This window comes from Lissotriton helveticus, chromosome 9, assembly GCF_964261635.1.
Source record: "Lissotriton helveticus chromosome 9, aLisHel1.1, whole genome shotgun sequence".
Taxonomy (NCBI): domain Eukaryota; kingdom Metazoa; phylum Chordata; class Amphibia; order Caudata; family Salamandridae; genus Lissotriton; species Lissotriton helveticus.
In genome coordinates, this window is record NC_136070.1 from 836,002,331 (window position 1) to 836,022,044 (window position 19,714).

Consider the following 19,714-nt stretch of genomic DNA (forward strand, 5'->3'; position numbering starts at 1 on the left):
AGCTGACGTTCTCCAGGAGGGCGATATTCCGCCGTCATATCCTCATACGTCTTGAGGCATCACACCACACATAGCTTGGGTTGATCTGGAAACGTATGGTAAGATACCGACCTGATATTAGTCTTGGTCCTCCTAGCAACCGTGAAAGTGACTCCCTCCGGAGTAAACATACGTGCCGTGATATCCAGCGCCCGCACGTCCGAGACGCGCTTGCACGAAACCAGACACAGCAGGATCGCCAGCTAAGCCGACAACTCCTTCCTGTTAAGATACTGATTATCCCGCCAGGAGCAGAGGAACCGCAGTATGATGTTGACGTCCCAGAGATTTTTATACCTGGGTTCCTGGGGTTTGGAAAGTCTGGCACCTCTCATGAGTTTGCAAACCCAAGGGTGTTGCCCGACCGGTTTACCATCAATGTGGGCATGTCCCGCCGAAATGGCGGACCTGAAAGAATTAATAGACCGATAGGCTAGCCCAGACTGAGCCAATTCGGCCAGAAAATTCAAAATGTGGCTAACGTCTGCTCCCACGGGATCGGCGTGTCTTCCCAGACACCAACGACGCCACCGTTGCCAAGCCGATCGGTATCTCTTGACAGTACCTGGAGCCCAGGCTCTACGGATGAAGTCCTTAGCGTTCGCCGAAAGGCGTCCGTCTTGCCAACGTCCCCTGAAATCCTCCACGCCATGAGGTGCAATGTCCCTTGAAGCAACAGCGGGTGAGGCTCCCCCAGAGGACCCGAGAGCAATGAAGGGAACAAGGGCAGTCGAATTGGACAGTCCCACGACAGTTCCAGTAGTGGGGGAAACCACGCCTGAGCCCGCCAGAAGGGGATCACCAGGACCAGGGACGCCTGTTGTCGGCGAACTTGCGCCGCTACTCGCGGAATCATGAGAAAGGGGGGAAACGCGTAAGCTTGCTCCAGTGTCCAATCCTGCAAGAATGCATCGAACGCCAACGCCTCCGGGTCCGGCCTCCAGCTAACGAACCTCGGGAGTGGACGGTTGAGTCGAGATGCGAACAGGTCCACTGAGCACGGCCCCCACCTGTCCATCAAAGCCTGGAAGAGCGCAAAATGCAGTCGCCAATCGCTGAAGTCGTAAAATTTCTGGAATGCCAGTCCGGAATCGAGTTCTGTGTGCCCGGAAGATACTCCGCTGACACCGACATTTGCCTCTCCAGGCAATAGTGCCAGAAGTCCTTCGCCAGGTCCGCCAAGGCCCGAGATCGAGGCCCGCCCAGGCGATTGATATATTGCACCGCTGACACATTGTCCATGCGTAACAGGATGCAACACGACACCTGGTTCTGAGTCAGGGACTTCACCGCAAAGGAGCCCGCCAGGAGTTCCAGGCAATTGATATGAAGCTGAAGCTCCTCCTCCGACAAGCGGCCTCCCATCGTGATGTTGCAGCAACGTGCTCCCCAGCTCGCTCTGCTGGCATCCGATTCGATGATCAGATCCGGGCTGGATCCGAAGATCGCCCTCCCGTTCCACGCACTCATGTGCTCAATCCACCAATGTAGCTCCGTCCTTGTCTCCTCGGTGAGAGAGATGAGTTCGGAGTACGTGAGTCCCTTCCTGAGATGTTGCGCCTTCAGACGCTGAAGGGCCCTGTAGTGCAATGGGCCCGGGAAAATCGCCTGAATCGAGGATGAAAGGAGACCCACAATTCGAGCCAGTTGTCGAAGGGAAATTCTGTCCCTCCGAAGGGTCTGGGAGAGCTCCTTGCGAGTTTTGCTCACCTTCTGTTGAGGAAGGCTGATACAAGCTGATTCCGAATCAATGAGGAACCCCAGAAAGGTGATCTGCCTCGTCGGAAGGAGCTCGGATTTCTGAGCATTCACCACAAACCCCAACTCCTGGAGCAAAGCAATAGTCATGTTCAAGTTGGAACGGAGCCGGTTCGGCGACTGATCCAGAATCAGAATGTCGTCGAGATAGATGATCAATCAAACGCCCCTCTCGCGTAGTGTTTCCACCACCGGCCGCAGGAGCTTCGTAAAGCACCATGGAGCCAACGAGAGGCTGAAGGGCAGTGCCTGAAACTCGAAGACCTCCTCGTTCCACAAGAACTGGAGAAAACGCCGGTGAGGCGGAAAGATGGGCACCGTGAGGTATGCGTCTTTCAAGTCCAGGCGAACCATCCAATCCCCCTGGAGGAGAATATCGCGCAGGAGGTGGATACCCTCCATCTTGAAATGGCGGTAGACCAGCCATTCGTTGAAGTCCCTTAAGTTTATGACCGGGCGAAACCCTTTGTCCTTTTTCTGGACTAGAAAGATGTTGCTCAAGAACCCCGAAGGGTGAAGGCAGGTCCTGTGGATCGCGCCTTTCCTGAGGAGTTCCGCCACCTCGTTGTCGATCAGAATCCTGTCCTCCGTGGAAAAAATCAATGGGCGAGGGCGTGTTCTCTGACGGGGAGTACCGTAAAACTCTATTCGGAAGCCCCTGACAGTTTGGAGAACCCAAGGGTCTGAAGAGATTTTGCACCAGTTGTGGAGATGGTCCCGTAACCGCCCCCCAGGACGGACGGGGAAAAAAGGGTAACACTCACCGGATGGACCTCCTGGTGCGTTGGCTCCACCATGATAGCCTTTGCCGCGCCCTTTGCCGGCGCCTCTACTGGGGTAGAAATTTCCCTGGCGGCCGTCGTTCCAGCCATTATTACGACGCTGCTGGTTCTTGTTATTAGGGCCTTGCTGGTACTGGCGGCCGGAGGAGCGACCCTGTCCTCTTCCGGCCCCCGCAAAAACCCGTCCGGGAAATATCTTTTTGATGGACGTCTGTGCTCTGTCTAAAGCGGAAAATGTAGTGACAAACTTATTTAGTTCCTTAATAAAGGGTTCGCCAAACAACTTGTCCTGTGTAATAGGCCCTGCTTCCGAAGTGGCCAGATCCCCAAGCCGATCTTGATGAGGAGTGACCTCCTCCGCTCAGCCGCCAACGCACAGTTCGCATTGCCCAAGAAGCATAGGGCTCGCTGTGCCCAACCTGCCACGACCACCGTGGACATCGCTGTCCCCGATTCCTTGGCCCTCTCGGCTAACTGGATGATCTGTGTCATGGGACCCACGGCGTCCAGGAGCTTATCCTGGCAGTTGCGCCAGGAACGATCTATGCCCTTTCTAGGGTCCTTCATGAACTTAGCGAAGAACGCACAGAGCTTCTCATCAATGTCTGGGGTGGCCGCCACTCTGCCCTCCAGTTTCGGACGAGGGCACTGACCCCGCATGCGGGTCCTAACCTCCTTCTCTAGGGGTTGACGCACTTTACCCGCCACATAAGCCGCTACTTTGGGGTCAGGGGTCCATTCCGACGATCTAGGGTGGTAGATTCTCGTCGGATCAAACATATCGGAGGCCTTGTCATCCACCTCCAGGGACCCCGAAGAATGAGACGCCGGGCGCCAGGGCCGACCCGTGTACTCATCTTCCTCCTCCGAGGAGACATCATCCTCTGTAACACCCTCTCCCTCCATGGGGAAACCATCCTCTTGGTCAGTCTCCGGGGCGACCTCGTCGCCATCCTCTCCAGGGTTAAAACCCTCCCAGCAGGGTACAGGTTTAAGCGTCCGCGCACTCTTGCGAAAGGAGTCCCTCAAGCGTTCGAACTCCTCCAGGTGCCCCGCGTGACGCTTAGCTGACTTCTTACCTCCCCCCTGCGCACCTTTGGGTCCGCGGTCAACAGGCACTGCATTACCAAACACCCCGGGGATGCTTTGGGCGAGGGCGTCCACTCTCTCCCGCAGGGGCGCTAGCACCGCGTCCAGGGCCTGAGAAAGCGCGCGACTAACCGCCGGCGGCAAGGGTTGGGTGCAGCATAACTCTTCCGCCTCCTGAATGGGGGGTTTGACTGTTCAGCAGAATGCATTCTACGAGGGTGTGAGCACTAAACACCTTAAACCTAAAATCCAAAAAGGGAGCCCCCTCGCCGGTGCTCCGACAGCTTAGCTGTCAAAATCTAGGTGTAGTACCTGATTTCCGCCACTAGATAGCGTCGCACACCACTGCGCGCTCGTTATCACCGAGCCGGTGTCAAAGGCGAGGGTTGGTGAGGCCGGGCAAAATTCCGCCTCAGCGCGCCACACAAATGGACAGAACGCCGCGAGCGCAGCCTTTTCCCCAGCGGTGGTGCCCCACAGATCCGGGGAAGCGCGAGGACGCGCTTCACACAGTCCGCGTTAAAGCGGCAGTGACGGCGCAAGCAGCGCCTGTCGCACGGCGCACTGCCGAAGCCCAGAAATGAGAAAGCGCACCACTGAAGCTAGCGCTATTGCACAGGCACAAAACGCTCAACAATTATAACGAAATATACACAGTACGTCAGAAAAATAGTAAAGTGACTTATCTGACGAGCAGAGAAGAAAGAGGAAGCGGAAGGGACGTCACGGCCAATTATACGGCGGACGGCATCATCATTGGCTGGCGGTTACTATGGACACTTTGCCCCATGTGCTCATGGGAGCTGTAGTTCCTATATTATATTGTGATTGTTTTTTTTCTTTGAATTGCTGTTAAAATAAAGAGAAGAAAGGACTGCATAATCCTCGCCTCCGTCCTGACATAGAATCTGGTCACCCTATGGTAACGTCACATATTAATTAGTGATCTGAAACTTGGCAGCTACGTGTAGTATAGTTACTAATGCAGTCAGAACAAGTTTACGGAGAAATCAGCTTTTCCGAAAATTACATTTAACCATTGCTGTGTGAATTTGTCATCACTCTGTTCTTATGAAAACACTTGTAAATATGGCGACCAACTCGGTAAAGTTTCCTGTCTTTAAAAGAAACTAACTTTTTTTCCTCCAAAATAGCATCACTGCAACGACTTTGCGAAATGAATGGCCAAAGTAAAACAAGAAATCATGTCTACTCGCTATTTTGTTAAATACATACAACGCATCCTACTGTCAGTAAATGTTACACGACAAATTAAAGCATCGCCCTTCCAAGATGTCGGTCGCAATTGAGCTTATATCTCTAGTTAAAAGGGAAAAATGACTAAAGGTGTAAATTAAACACGGAAGTCTCAAACTGAGAGAGCATTTGAGTGGTGTTATTAATTTTTACTAACGATACTCGTACTCACAAAAGTTCGGTGTTGAACATTGTTCTTTATATTCTGAAACACAATCATAAAAACGTGGATAGTTTGTACAAGAGTAGTACAGTCCAGTTTTCATAATGTGTTACTAAATTGCAAACCGTGCTTAACTATTTAATATAGGATAGGCGTGCTATATGAGATTCTTAAAAACAAGTCGGATTTTGTGAATCTCCCTGTCCCAGCAACAGTAATTGCACATCTCCAAGATGGCCGCTTTGCTATAGTCTCTCGGGCGAATCCCATGAAACGCCTGCTTCCCGAAACCTCTCCTACGAGTGCAGTTTCTAGTTGATAACTTCCGGTGCTCTGTGAAAACTCGAAAAGATGGAAGTCGAAGGTACTTACGAACCTGGCTTCGTGGGCATCCGCTTCTGTCAGGAGTGGTGAGTGTTACTGGTGTGCACAGGCCCTCCGATTTTACATCTGAAACTCAATTTTAATATTGGTGGGTTTCTAGAGCTGTACTCGCAAATTGTTTTATGTCAGGCGTGAAAATCTATCCTTCGTTCCATCCCTGTCCCTGCAGTTCGCCTTTTACGCATTTTAAAAGCTGACTTCAAATCTGTTCTGGCAGACTTGGTGGATAATAGACATGCTGCATTTATAATATATTTTGGACTTAGGGAGGCTGCTGTGGAGATCTTTGATTACGCAGCAATTCCCAGAGTATGGTAACCCAAAGATAACCATGGTGGAGACTGCACTTGATTGAGAGCTCTGCAAGCTTTCTTTTTTATGACAGGTGTGACTCATGAAATAGCATAGCGGACTTAGCGGTGATAACATAACGTGTAACCTGCAAATCACTGATGTGTATTCTATATTGGGAGCTTAGTGGGTTACGTATTGCTTTTGTCACAGAGACACCATGCTACCGGCAGCTCATACATTGTAACTCTTGTTGTCATAACACAGCGTGTATAAAACGCTATCTAAGAACCGCTTGCAAATTTATACTAAAACATAGACGTTCAGCATTCCAAAACAATGTCTCTGTAGCTGAACAATTGGACATCGCGTGTTTATCAACCAACCTCCGTACCCCATGAGTTTTTTTTAAAGACGAATACAAAATATGTAAACTTTAAAACATTTGTGTTTTGGTCGTTTGTAGTATGGACCTATCTGGTAGCATCCAACAACAAGCAATGGCTTAGCCAATGTGTATCACCTTTGGGACATTATAAGTGTTTAGCCAGAGCAGCGGGCGTACAGCATGTTGTAGAGAAGCGTGGCTGCTGTGCAGCATGTTTGAAAGTTATAATAAAAAATGGTCATAAGTATTTTTGTTACTATATATACAACAAAGAAGACATTATGTTCAACTGAACAACCCTATTAAAAAAAAAAACCTAGTTTTCTTCTTTCCAATGTTGGCAACTTCTTCCTGCCTGTTCTAATGCATGTTTGTTATAACTTGTTTTATGTGGGGGGAAATATAAACAATTGGAGGGTGGGGATTGGTAAATAGTACCTGAATTACAACATGAGCAGCTAGGGGAGAAACAACAGATGCCAGATTCCGAGGGCAGGCTGAGGTGGAGCTAAGTGATTATGAGGTAGTGATGTGCTGGTGATGCTGAGTGATACTGAGGTGGTGTTGTGCTAGTGCAGAGATGATGCTCAGTGATGCTTCTGAGCTGGTGCTGTGGTGGTACCGAGTTGCTGAGGTGGGGCTGCACTGATGCAGTGTGTGGTGCTGTGCTTTATGTAGAGGTGGTGCTGTACTGGTGGTGGTGAACTTATGAGGAGGTGGTGCTGTGCTGATGCTGAGAGGGTGCTGTGATGATGCTGCGCTGATGCTGAGGTGGTGGTGCTGCGCTGAGGTGATGCTGCAGTTGTGCGGATTGGCAATGAGGTGGTGCTGAGGTGGTAGTGTGCTTGTGCGGAGATGGTGCTGAGGGGGTGCTGAGTGGTGCTGTGCTGGTGCAGAGGTGATGCACTGGTGCTGGGCTAATGCTGAAGTGGTGCTTCCCTGATGCTGTGGTAGGGCTGCGCTGGTGGAGGCACACTTATGAGGAGGTGGTGCTGTGCTGATATTGAGATGTGTAGGAAGGGGGAGTCTCTGGTTGGCGCAGTGCAACACTGGCGACAAGCAGGGCCTCTCTCTTCCTCGTCAGGGCTGAGGGTTACCTTCAAGACAACCTCTGCTTACCCTCTAGGTAGTGTGGCTTAAGCAGTCTTAGGCTAATCTCTGGGGCATGTAGGGTTAAACATTTGCAATATTCCACCGTCACAACCAACCCACCACACAATGACACCAAACTGTATTTGTAAAAATATATTCTCTTTATATAAATTTCAAGCAGGCTTGTAAATACAGTCTTGGTTATTTCAAATGCAGATTCCAGTTACTCTTTATAAATGTCACAGTTCTTTCTCAGCTTGTCTTTCTTATTCCTCACATACGATATTGGGTGAGGCTTTCCTGTTCAAGTTTAGCAAAAACAAAGGTGGGGTTGCCTGCTGGGGGCCTTGGTGCACCTCCGATGACTGACTGGTCCCGACCGGCCCGGGCTCACGCGTCTAGCGGGAGCGGCGGCAGGTTGGGTCGAGTCCGCCTCTCTGTGCGAGCCGCACGGCTGTGCGCGACTGGCGGGGGAGAGGGCGGGGGCCCTGGGAGCGCTCTCCACGCGGCTCCGAGGACTTGGCGGATCAGAGGGCGGTGCGAGCGGGCAGGCCAGATGCTCGCACCGCGGGGGCAACAACAGTACCTTTGTCTTTCTTGAGCAGGATCGAGGCAGTCCGAGCGCAGGTCAGCGCGGTGATCCGCGTCGCGGTGTCTTCCTCCCGGGGTTGGAGCGAGCGGCGGCTCGGCTCGAGCTCGGAGGTTGGCGTTGCGGCGCGGGCCGGGCCACAGGGACAGAGAGCCTCGGTGTTTTCACAGAGGGGCACCCGCAGGGGGCGGCAATCCACAGAGCACACCACCAACAATCCAGGCGGCGTTCTTGTACCCCACGCAGCAGCTGTTTCTCGGACAGCGGCGGCGCGTTCAGGGGCACAAGTCACGGAGGGGTGCAAGCAGGCACCGGGCACAACCTTTCTTTACGTTGCGAGCTGCGGCTCGGGGTCAGTCACGGTGCTTAGATCAGCTGGGCTAATCTTTGCGATGCTTCTGGGCCTGGCAGGCAGCAGTCACGGTGTTCAGAACGGGGGCACACCCAGAGCGTTGCTGAAGAGCGCGATGGTCACAGCGCGCTCCGCTTTTCCTGGATAGGCGTGCAGAGGGAAAGCAGCGGTCCACAGTGGTTCCTCTGTCAGGGGGTAGCGCTCACTGTTCCTGGAGCGCTGGTCAGGGGGCAAGTTCACAGCAAGCCCTTGGAGATCTTTTCAGCAGAGTTTGGCACCAAGTTAAAATAAAAAGCAAAAGTCTCTTGTAGTCTTTTCTCTTCCTCTCCTTTGGCAGCAAGGCACCAGACACAGGCCAGAGTCAGCACTCCTCCTTGTAGTCCTTCCAGGTCCTTCTCTTCGGGCAGAGTTTCTCTTGTAGCACAAACAGGATCTAATTTACAAGGAGCAGGGCTCCTACTTTTATACCCAGTTTCTTTTGTTCTAGCAAGCCAGGGGGGCCTCTGCATAACTGCTCCAGTCTCTGAGTACTTGTTGTGGGTACTTATGACTTCTGCATTCAGTGTGAGGGCAGGCACATCAGCCGCTCCCCAGGGGGGCGGAGCCGGCATTGAGAGGGCAGGAGTGGCCTGAGCACTTTGTTTACAAGCTTCGGTCCTTCCTGGGCCAGGTGCAGGCTGAGTCATCAGTCGCTCCCCAGGAGGGCGGAGCCAGCATTGTGGTGGCAGGGGCACAGCCTGATGCATCATTCAGGGGAAACTCCCACCACCCATTCAGGGGTCCTCCTGCTAATCACTACCTGTCAACTCCCAGCCCTGTCACTCACACACACCAGACAGTCAGATCCACATCCAAGCAGAGGCGGGCTGAAATGGTTAGGCAAGCAAATGCTAACTTTCTAAAAGTAGCATTTGCAAACACAGGATATTAAAATAAACTTTACCAAAAGAAGTATTTTATTATTCTGAGTTCAGGCATACTAAACATGAATTTCTACCACGTTCCCTGAGCCTGCTGGGATTATAGAGTGTAATAATTCCAGCAGCCCATCTGGCCTAGAAGGGAACAGGTAGCCTTACAATAGTGAAAAACGAATTTGGTAGTAATTCACTATTAGAACATGCCACACACATCAGGGCATGTTCTACCTTACACTTACAATGCACCCTGCCCTCAGGCCTACCATAGGGGTGACTAATATGAAGTTTAAGGGAAGGTTTAGGGGCTGGCAAGTGTGTGCACTTGCCCAGCCAGTGTGACAGTACCAGACTGCACGTAGGTTCTGCAATGGCAGACCCTAGACACATTTTAAGGCTGCTTCTGTGGGTGGCGCAACCAGCGCTGCAGGCCCACTAGCAGTATTGGCATTCACAAGCCCTGGCACTCCTGGTGCACTTTACTAGGGACTAACAGTAAATCCAATGAACCAATCATGGACATCAATCACATGTACACTTTACAGTAGGGAGCACTTGCACTGCGGCACGGGTTGGCCGTGGCGCAGTGCCCTGAGTAGCAGACACCATCAAAACATTGGAGGCACAACAGCAAAAAGTGGAAGGGAAACTCACGCCAAGGTGCCAGGTCTAACACGTGTCCCCTCCAGCTGAAATGTGGGGAGAACTACCCTTCCCCAGGGAGTTCCTCATCACTAAGGCGGAAAAATCTGGACAGACCATCAGCGTTGGCGTGATCTGTGCCAGGGCGGTGTTCCACCGTGAAGTCCATACCCTGTAGGGAGATGGACCACCTCAACAGTTTTGGGTTCTCACCCCTCATTTGCATCAACCATCTGAGGGGCCTGTGGTCCGTCTGAACCCGGAAGTGAGACCCAAACAAGTAGGGTCTTAGCTTCTTCAGCGCCCAGACCACAGCAAATGCTTCTCGCTCTATTGCACTCCACCTACTTTCCCGTGGAAGTAACCTCCTACTGATGAAGGCTACGGGTTGGTCCCAGCCCTCCTCAGTCATCTGTGAGAGAACAGCCCCTACACCATGCTCTGAAGCGTCTGTTTGCACTATGAATTCCTTGGAGAAATCAGGAGCCAGGAGCACGGGCGCCGTGCACATGGCAGTCTTCAGGGTGTCAAAAGCCTTCTGACAGGTGTCAGTCCAAATCACATTCCTGGGCTGCTTCTTAGAAGTCAGTTCTGTCAAGGGGGTCACAATAGTGCCATAGCCCTTGACAAACCTCCTGTAATACCCAGTGAGCCCCAGGAAGGCTCTCACTGCAGTCTGGGTCTTGGGGGGTTCCCAAGCCAGGATGGTCTCAATTTTGGGTTGCAAGGGTGCCACCTTGCCACTCCCCACTTGGTGTCCCAAGTATACCACTGAGCCCTGCCCAATCTGGCACTTGCTTGCCTTGATTGTGAGGCCTGCCTTGCGCAGCGCCATCAACACTTCCCAGAGGTGCCGCAGGTGTTCTGGCCAGGTGCCACTGAACACTGCGATGTCATCCAGGTAGGCGGCACTGAACTCATCCAGCCCAACCAACACCTGGTTGACCAACCTCTGAAAGGTGGCAGGGGCATTCTTCATCCCAAATGGCATAACCCGGAACTGGAAATGCCCATCTGGTGTGGAGAATGCTGACCTCTCCTTTGCCCCATCGGTCAAGGCGATCTGCCAGTACCCAGACGTTAAATCAAACGTGCTGAGGAACCGGGCAGCCCCTAGCCGATCAATGAGCTCATCAGCTCTGGGGATAGGGTGCGCGTCAGTCTTGGTGACTGAATTGAGTCCTCTGTAGTCCACACAGAACCGGAGTTCAGGTGTGGCTCCCGGCGCAGCAGCCTTTGGGACCAAGACCACGGGGCTGGACCAAGGACTGCTGGAGGACTCAACCACCCTAAGAGCAAGCATCTTGGAGACCTCCTCCTTGATGCAGGCCCGTACCCTGTCAGTTACCCTGTAAGCCTTGTGCTTCACAGGTAAGCTGTCCCCTGTGTCCACATCATGGACGCACCAATCTGTGACACTAGGAACCAGGGAGAACAGGTCTGGAAACTGCCCCAGCAACTGGCGGCAGTCTTCCTGTTGCTCAGGGGTCAGGGTGGGTGAGAGGTTAACTCCATCCACTGACCCATCCTTCTCACAGGCCACTAAGAGGTCAGGAAGAGGCTCAGACTCCTCTTCCATTCCATCATCAGTGGCCAACAGCATGCCCACTTCGGACCTTTTCAAGTGGGGCTTGAGGCGGTTGACATGTAAGACCCTTAAAGGATTCCTGGGCGTCTTCATGTCCACCAAGTATGTCACTGAGCTCTTGCGCTCCACAACCTCAAATGGGCCTGTCCACTTATCCTGAAGTGCACAGGGTTCCACTGGGGCCAAGACATACACCTCCTGTCCAGGCTGAAGCTCTACCAGAGTGGCATTCTGGTCGTACCACCGCTTCATCTCCTCCTGGCTAGCTTCCAGATTTGCCTCAGCAAGTTGTCTGAAGCGCCTGGTTTGGTTTCTGAAGGCCAGCATGTAGCTATATACATTCTGGGGAGGTTTCCTGGGAGATTGCTCCCAGCCTTCCTTTACCAAACTCAGTGGTCCTCTCACGGGGTGACCATACAGCAGCTCAAAGGGGCTGAACCCTAGAGACTTCTGAGGCACCTCGCGGTATGCAAAGAGCAGGCATGGTAAGAGGACGTCCCACTTACGCCTCATTGGACCTTCCAGGCCCATGATCATGCCCTTCAGGGTTCGGTTGAATCTCTCAACCAACCCATTTCCTTGGGGATGGTAAGGTGTGGTGAACTTGTAGGTTACACCACACTCTTGCCAAAGGGACTTCATATACTTGGATATGAAGTTGGTACCCCTGTCGCTCACCACCTCTAGAGGGAACCCCACTCTGGAGAAAATTCCCATTAGTGCACGCCCCACCACGGGGGCCGTCACTGTCCTCAGAGGGATGGCTTCAGGGTACCGGGTGGCATGATCCACCAAGACCAGGATGAACCTGTTGCCCATGGCTGTCTTGGGGTCCAGAGGCCCAACAATATCAATACCCACTCGTTGGAATGGCGTACTGACCACAGGGAAGGGTTGGAGGGGAGCCTTGTTCTTCCCTCCGCTCTTCCCACTTGCCTGGCAAGTTGGACAGGTCCTACAATGAGCATCTGAGCTCTTGTGCATTTGGGGCCAGTAGAAGTGGGTGACAAGCCTGTCATAGGTCTTGTCCATCCCCAAATGTCCTGCTAAAGGCACATCATGAGCCAGTCCCAGTAGGAAGGCTCTGAACTTCTGGGGTACCACCAGCACACGGGCTGACCCAGGTTCAGCAGCCTTAGGCTCTGAGTATAGGAGGTCATTCTCCCAGTACACATAATGTGTTTTGGCCTGAACACCATTGGCCTGGTCTGCAGCCTGCTGCCGCATACCCACGAGAGAAGGGCATTCTTTCTGCTCCCTGCAGAATTCCTCCCTGGAGGGGCCTCCTTCTTGCTGCCAATGGGTCAGCTCAGGCAGGTCCCCCAGTTCGGCAATCTGTTCCCCAGTAGGCTCCAGGGCATCCCCCTCAAGGTCTGCTTCCTCCTGGACCGTGGGAACTTCAGGGGCCGGTTTCCCGCGCCCCCTGCGCCTTCTCCCTAAGGCCGGTTCCTGGGCCTCTCCTTCAGGCCCCAGGACCTCTTGATCACCCCTACTGGCTGCCATTGACCGGGTGGTCACGCACGCCCAGTCAGGTAGACCCACCATCTTCAGGTGAGTCGTTTTCTCCACCTTTTCCCAAGGGGAGTCCTCCAAGTCATTCCCTAGCAAACAGTCAACAGGCATGGCTTTCCTCACACAGACCTGCAGAGTACCAGAGACCCCCCCCCACTCGAAGGGAACTTGAGCCATCGGACACTGACTCTCTGAATTGTCAGCGTTGACAACCCTACAGTAGGCATGGGGTACAACCTGCTCCTGAGACACCAGGTGATGCCTCACTGCAGTCACACTGGCTCCTGTGTCTCTAAGAGCCTCAGCTTTCTTACCATTGATGGTAACCACCTGCCCATATTTTTTTGTGTTAGAGGGCAGGTAGCTTGTAGGGACCATCTCACTGTCTCCTAGTGAGACTAGGGTCATCTGAACAGGATCTCCACCCCCCGGGACCATCACTTCTTCTCCTAAGTGAACACTGGTCACTTGTCGGGGCGGAGCACCAGTGGGTGCTGGTTTTCCAAACAGGCGACACTTGGGGTCACTGGCTATGTGCCCCGGGTCACCACATTTGTAACAATTGAAGGGCCCCTTTGGAACAGGTCGACCTGTCGGGGCCCCATTCTGCTTAGGGGGTGGGGGAGGCTGAGAACCTTTCTGCTGGTCCCCTTGGGGATTACTTTGGGGGCCTTTTTGGAACCCTTTCTGTTTTCCCTTGTCCCCCCCACTCTTCTGCTGGGGACCCTGCCCACCCTTGGCGGAGTCTCCCACTGGACCCTTGTGGACCCTGGTGCTGAGCCAGCGGTCCGCCTCTTCAGCAAGTTTCCTCGGGTTGGACAACTTGCTATCAATCAGGTGCTGGCGTAACTCAGGAAAACATTGATCAGACAAGTGCTCCCATGCAATTAAATCAAAGAGACCTTGAAAATCATTCACTTTGTTACCCTTCACCCAACCATCCAGTGCTCTGCAAAAAAAAGTCACAAACTCCACATACGTATTCCCAGGCCGCTTATTACACCCCCTAAACTTCTGCCTATACATTTCAGGGGTAAGCCCATACCTGGTCATTAAAGCTCCTTTCATATGGGGATAAGATCTCTGGTCTTCAGTGGGCAAATCTAGCAGGGTGTCCCTTCCTTCGCTAAGGAACCTTCCCCATAACCCCGCTCCCCAATCCTTCTCAGGGACCCGGTGGGAAAGCATGGCTACCTCATATGCCCTAAACCACTGTCCTATGTCATCCCCCTTAAAGAACTCTTTAACTACATCTTTGGGGATGTGCACTCTTGACTCTACCTGCACCGGCGTTGTGCTGCCACCAGAGGGAGGACGATCCAAGGCTTTCTCTTTTAGACTCATCTCCCTCATCTTCATATCAAACTCAAACTGGAGTTTTCTTTCTTCCAGAGCCATTTTTTTGCTTTCAAGCTCCATTTGGCCCTTCAAATTCAATTCTGCCATCTTGATCTCATGATCCCTGGTTGCCTGTCTGTCTGCCAGCTCCTCTGGCGACAGGCCTCTGCCAAAGCTGTGGACGCTGTCTGGTCGCTCAGGTATCACAGGATCCACAGGCGCATCCCTTGATTCACTCCAGGCTTTCAGGGCCCTGTAGAAATCATCCTTGTTCCTGCACCCTGCATGGGGAACCTTGAACTTCTTTATAAAGCTCCACAGTTCTTTCCTCTTGTAGTCATCCAACTTTGATGGATCCCATTCTACCTCCAACACCTCAGAGGTCAGGGATTCCGCCCCATCAACGCTGTTTGTGCCAGGCATGCTTGCAACACTAGGGATCTTCTTTTTTTTTTTTAGCAGAATTGAAAAACAAAAAGTCTGTGGCTAAGTTACTGGACTGTAATCACTATGCAATGGTCAGTAGCTAAGGTAAAACACTGCAAATGTAAATTCGCGAATCCCACCGCTGCCACCAATGTAGGAAGGGGGAGTCTCTGGTTGGCGCAGTGCAACACTGGCGACAAGCAGGGCCTCTCTCTTCCTCGGCAGGGCTGAGGGTTACCTTCAAGACAACCTCTGCTTACCCTCTAGGTAGTGTGGCTTAAGCAGTCTTAGGCTAATCTCTGGGGCATGTAGGGTTAAACATTTGCAATATTCCACCGTCACAACCAACCCACCACACAATGACACCAAACTGTATTTGTAAAAATATATTCTCTTTATATAAATTTCAAGCAGGCTTGTAAATACAGTCTTGGTTATTTCAAATGCAGATTCCAGTTACTCTTTATAAATGTCACAGTTCTTTCTCAGCTTGTCTTTCTTATTCCTCACATACGATATTGGGTGAGGCTTTCCTGTTCAAGTTTAGCAAAAACAAAGGTGGGGTTGCCTGCTGGGGGCCTTGGTGCACCTCCGATGACTGACTGGTCCCGACCGGCCCGGGCTCACGCGTCTAGCGGGAGCGGCGGCAGGTTGGGTCGAGTCCGCCTCTCTGTGCGAGCCGCACGGCTGTGCGCGACTGGCGGGGGAGAGGGCGGGGGCCCTGGGAGCGCTCTCCACGCGGCTCCGAGGACTTGGCGGATCAGAGGGCGGTGCGAGCGGGCAGGCCAGATGCTCGCACCGCGGGGGCAACAACAGTACCTTTGTCTTTCTTGAGCAGGATCGAGGCAGTCCGAGCGCAGGTCAGCGCGGTGATCCGCGTCGCGGTGTCTTCCTCCCGGGGTTGGAGCGAGCGGCGGCTCGGCTCGAGCTCGGAGGTTGGCGTTGCGGCGCGGGCCGGGCCACAGGGACAGAGAGCCTCGGTGTTTTCACAGAGGGGCACCCGCAGGGGGCGGCAATCCACAGAGCACACCACCAACAATCCAGGCGGCGTTCTTGTACCCCACGCAGCAGCTGTTTCTCGGACAGCGGCGGCGCGTTCAGGGGCACAAGTCACGGAGGGGTGCAAGCAGGCACCGGGCACAACCTTTCTTTACGTTGCGAGCTGCGGCTCGGGGTCAGTCACGGTGCTTAGATCAGCTGGGCTAATCTTTGCGATGCTTCTGGGCCTGGCAGGCAGCAGTCACGGTGTTCAGAACGGGGGCACACCCAGAGCGTTGCTGAAGAGCGCGATGGTCACAGCGCGCTCCGCTTTTCCTGGATAGGCGTGCAGAGGGAAAGCAGCGGTCCACAGTGGTTCCTCTGTCAGGGGGTAGCGCTCACTGTTCCTGGAGCGCTGGTCAGGGGGCAAGTTCACAGCAAGCCCTTGGAGATCTTTTCAGCAGAGTTTGGCACCAAGTTAAAATAAAAAGCAAAAGTCTCTTGTAGTCTTTTCTCTTCCTCTCCTTTGGCAGCAAGGCACCAGACACAGGCCAGAGTCAGCACTCCTCCTTGTAGTCCTTCCAGGTCCTTCTCTTCGGGCAGAGTTTCTCTTGTAGCACAAACAGGATCTAATTTACAAGGAGCAGGGCTCCTACTTTTATACCCAGTTTCTTTTGTTCTAGCAAGCCAGGGGGGCCTCTGCATAACTGCTCCAGTCTCTGAGTACTTGTTGTGGGTACTTATGACTTCTGCATTCAGTGTGAGGGCAGGCACATCAGCCGCTCCCCAGGGGGGCGGAGCCGGCATTGAGAGGGCAGGAGTGGCCTGAGCACTTTGTTTACAAGCTTCGGTCCTTCCTGGGCCAGGTGCAGGCTGAGTCATCAGTCGCTCCCCAGGAGGGCGGAGCCAGCATTGTGGTGGCAGGGGCACAGCCTGATGCATCATTCAGGGGAAACTCCCACCACCCATTCAGGGGTCCTCCTGCTAATCACTACCTGTCAACTCCCAGCCCTGTCACTCACACACACCAGACAGTCAGATCCACATCCAAGCAGAGGCGGGCTGAAATGGTTAGGCAAGCAAATGCTAACTTTCTAAAAGTAGCATTTGCAAACACAGGATATTAAAATAAACTTTACCAAAAGAAGTATTTTATTATTCTGAGTTCAGGCATACTAAACATGAATTTCTACCACGTTCCCTGAGCCTGCTGGGATTATAGAGTGTAATAATTCCAGCAGCCCATCTGGCCTAGAAGGGAACAGGTAGCCTTACAATAGTGAAAAACGAATTTGGTAGTAATTCACTATTAGAACATGCCACACACATCAGGGCATGTTCTACCTTACACTTACAATGCACCCTGTCCTCAGGCCTACCATAGGGGTGACTAATATGAAGTTTAAGGGAAGGTTTAGGGGCTGGCAAGTGTGTGCACTTGCCCAGCCAGTGTGACAGTACCAGACTGCACGTAGGTTCTGCAATGGCAGACCCTAGACACATTTTAAGGCTGCTTCTGTGGGTGGCGCAACCAGCGCTGCAGGCCCACTAGCAGTATTGGCATTCACAAGCCCTGGCACTCCTGGTGCACTTTACTAGGGACTAACAGTAAATCCAATGAACCAATCATGGACATCAATCACATGTACACTTTACAGTAGGGAGCACTTGCACTGCGGCACGGGTTGGCCGTGGCGCAGTGCCCTGAGTAGCAGACACCATCAAAACATTGGAGGCACAACAGCAAAAAGTGGAAGGGAAACTCACGCCAAGGTGCCAGGTCTAACAAGATGGTGCTGTGCTGAAATTGGGAGGGACTGGGCCAACACAGAGAGTGATGGAGGGTAGTAGTATGATTGAATTACTAAACCTGTAGCAGTGGGAAATGAGTTTTAGATTACATGTACCTTACAATAAAATATATGAAATTCCACAATCTAAAATAAAATATGACACAATCCCACACTTTGATTTTCAATGCACATCTAACCCAGCAATTCATGTGCTTTTTACTTCCTGGTGACTTTAATGATTAGATGTGTGACCAAACAATCTAATTCTTATAAGATTTTAAACAGAAATAATCCTTCCTCACCTCCCGCCCTCTCTCATGTCTGAAAATTACAGACAGCTAAACAACTGTTACTCAGCCTTCATAATTACTTATCAAAAACTCTGATGTATAGCATCCTGGGTTAAATTGACTAATACAAAGTTAGCAAGGAGTATGTTATTACATGGGTAAAGTACAGAGAGTGCTTAAATTTATATCATCAGAAGGCATGTGTACAAAATTTCGATTCAGTCAAAAGGCAAACTGTTCGTGGCGACATTCAGAGCCTATAAAAATATCCCTGCTCTAAAACTGAGAAGGAAATTGCTAGAATTCTTTAAAAATGCAGCAGTTTCTCAAGGCAAAAAAAAATAAAGAAAAGCACAGAAATAGCTATTCCTGTAATCGTCTTTAAGTAGCAGCGAACAACAGCATAGAGGAGAAATCAGCAGCTAACGACAGTGAGCAAAGTTGAGAGATACATGGGTTGCAGCTAGTGGCGTGACTCCGGGGAGGAACATTTCCACCCCCACTAATGTACGTGTGTAGTTGATGACACTCTGAGCATTATGACTGTGCTCACAACTTACGGAGTCTGAGGGGCTTCATCACTTAGATACCTGTTTACTCTATGGCTGGGGCTCCATGCGAGCGGCAGGGTACCTGGAGGCGCTGTACTGTTTGACTACCTACGGTGGGAAGTTGCGGCCTAGAAGGGGAATCAACACTGGGTGAATGCCCAACCCCTATGCCCACGGCATCTAACGATGGACTGATGTCAGAGCAGGGACGAGTAGCAGGAGCAATAAAAGCAAGCGCAATACAGGACTCCCTATCTCGAACCGGGAAAGTTAACTCCAGGGAATATAGTTAACACACACGCTAAGTGAGCTTTTGCGAGGACACACGCTTGTTTTACAAATAATTCACATTTTGCTGCAGTTTAATTCAAAAGATTCTCTGACAGGGCTTGAAACTAAAAGTTTCATTTCCTTCTGTTAATGAGAACATTTCCAACGACAATGTACTATTCGGTTCCAGAAATATTTGTATACAATGTAAGAAACCCGACATTGAAACTCGGACCACACTGCTTATTTGCAGGGCCAAAATTAATAGGCAGGTCACATAATGTTTGTGCACAAGTGTCAGGGACACCCCTTTTAGAGAGAGAGAGGGGGAGGTGGGGGCTGTTCAGTGACGTGTGTTAATGTACACCCCAAGAAACAACCCCAAAAGGAATGTGTAATTTTGATTGTTACGGGCCTGAGCTTCTGTACGACACGAAATTGGAAAGTTAAAAAAAGGGGGTGGGGTGGCTGACAACGCTTGAGACATGCGCTGGGGCAGCAAAACGAAGAATGACACGGCTGTGATCCCTGTGGAGTGTGGCAGGGATTGCCAGATGGCATGTCCGTGAATCTCCCCTCCAGGGTTACTGTACACGCCCCCCAAAATAAACAATACTGTGGCCATCGAGTGAAAAGCGGGACGGGATACTAAAACAACAATAATAAACATGGAACAGGCGCATCAGGCACAAGGGTGGGGCATGCAGTGTCATGGAAGGAGTTGGGAGGGACAACTGCAGCCGAATAACACGACAGCTGAGGCAAAAGAATCAAATAGTCCACCAAAACGAACATAGATGGCCAAAGGTGAAAGCCTACAAGTAATAGGGCCAATAGCCATGTGCATCAACAACACACCAAGAGGTGGGACAAATGTAAACTATGCACCTTGGAAAACCAAGGAGTTCCAAATGGCACATAAAAGAACCAGTGACAGACGGTGGGTGTGCTCGAACTCCATAGAGAAGATTCAGCATGACTCGTAAGAGGGCGCATGCGCTGCCTAAGCTCGACCTAAAAAGGAGAGAAAATATGAATTGGTATTTGCAGTGAAAATGTAATTCGCTTGAACGTTGTCACAATGAACACTATTTGCTTGTGTGTATACAAGCAGGGTCATATCAAGTTTAGAGTTATTGCTTATTAAAATATATAGGTTAATTCCATTTAATTTATTTCTACTAGGCAATTTCATTACATTTTGATGTCGGTAATTGTGAGTTTG

The 19,714-nt window shown here is 51.6% G+C and overlaps 1 protein-coding gene across 2 annotated transcripts in view; it reads left to right on the forward strand.

Moving 5' to 3' along the window:
• Positions 1-5,381: 5,381 nt before the first annotated feature.
• The window catches only part of POLR2I (RNA polymerase II subunit I), a 178,888-nt gene continuing 164,555 nt past the window's right edge, over positions 5,382-19,714 (forward strand). The window contains exon 1 of one of the 2 annotated variants that reach the window (XM_078661004.1): positions 5,382-5,498. In XM_078661004.1, the coding sequence (XP_078517130.1) occupies positions 5,440-5,498 (59 nt within the window). In that variant the 5' untranslated portion in view covers positions 5,382-5,439. Of the gene's footprint in view, positions 5,561-19,714 lie in introns of both variants that reach the window. The other variant, XM_078661005.1, reaches the window with a different exon arrangement.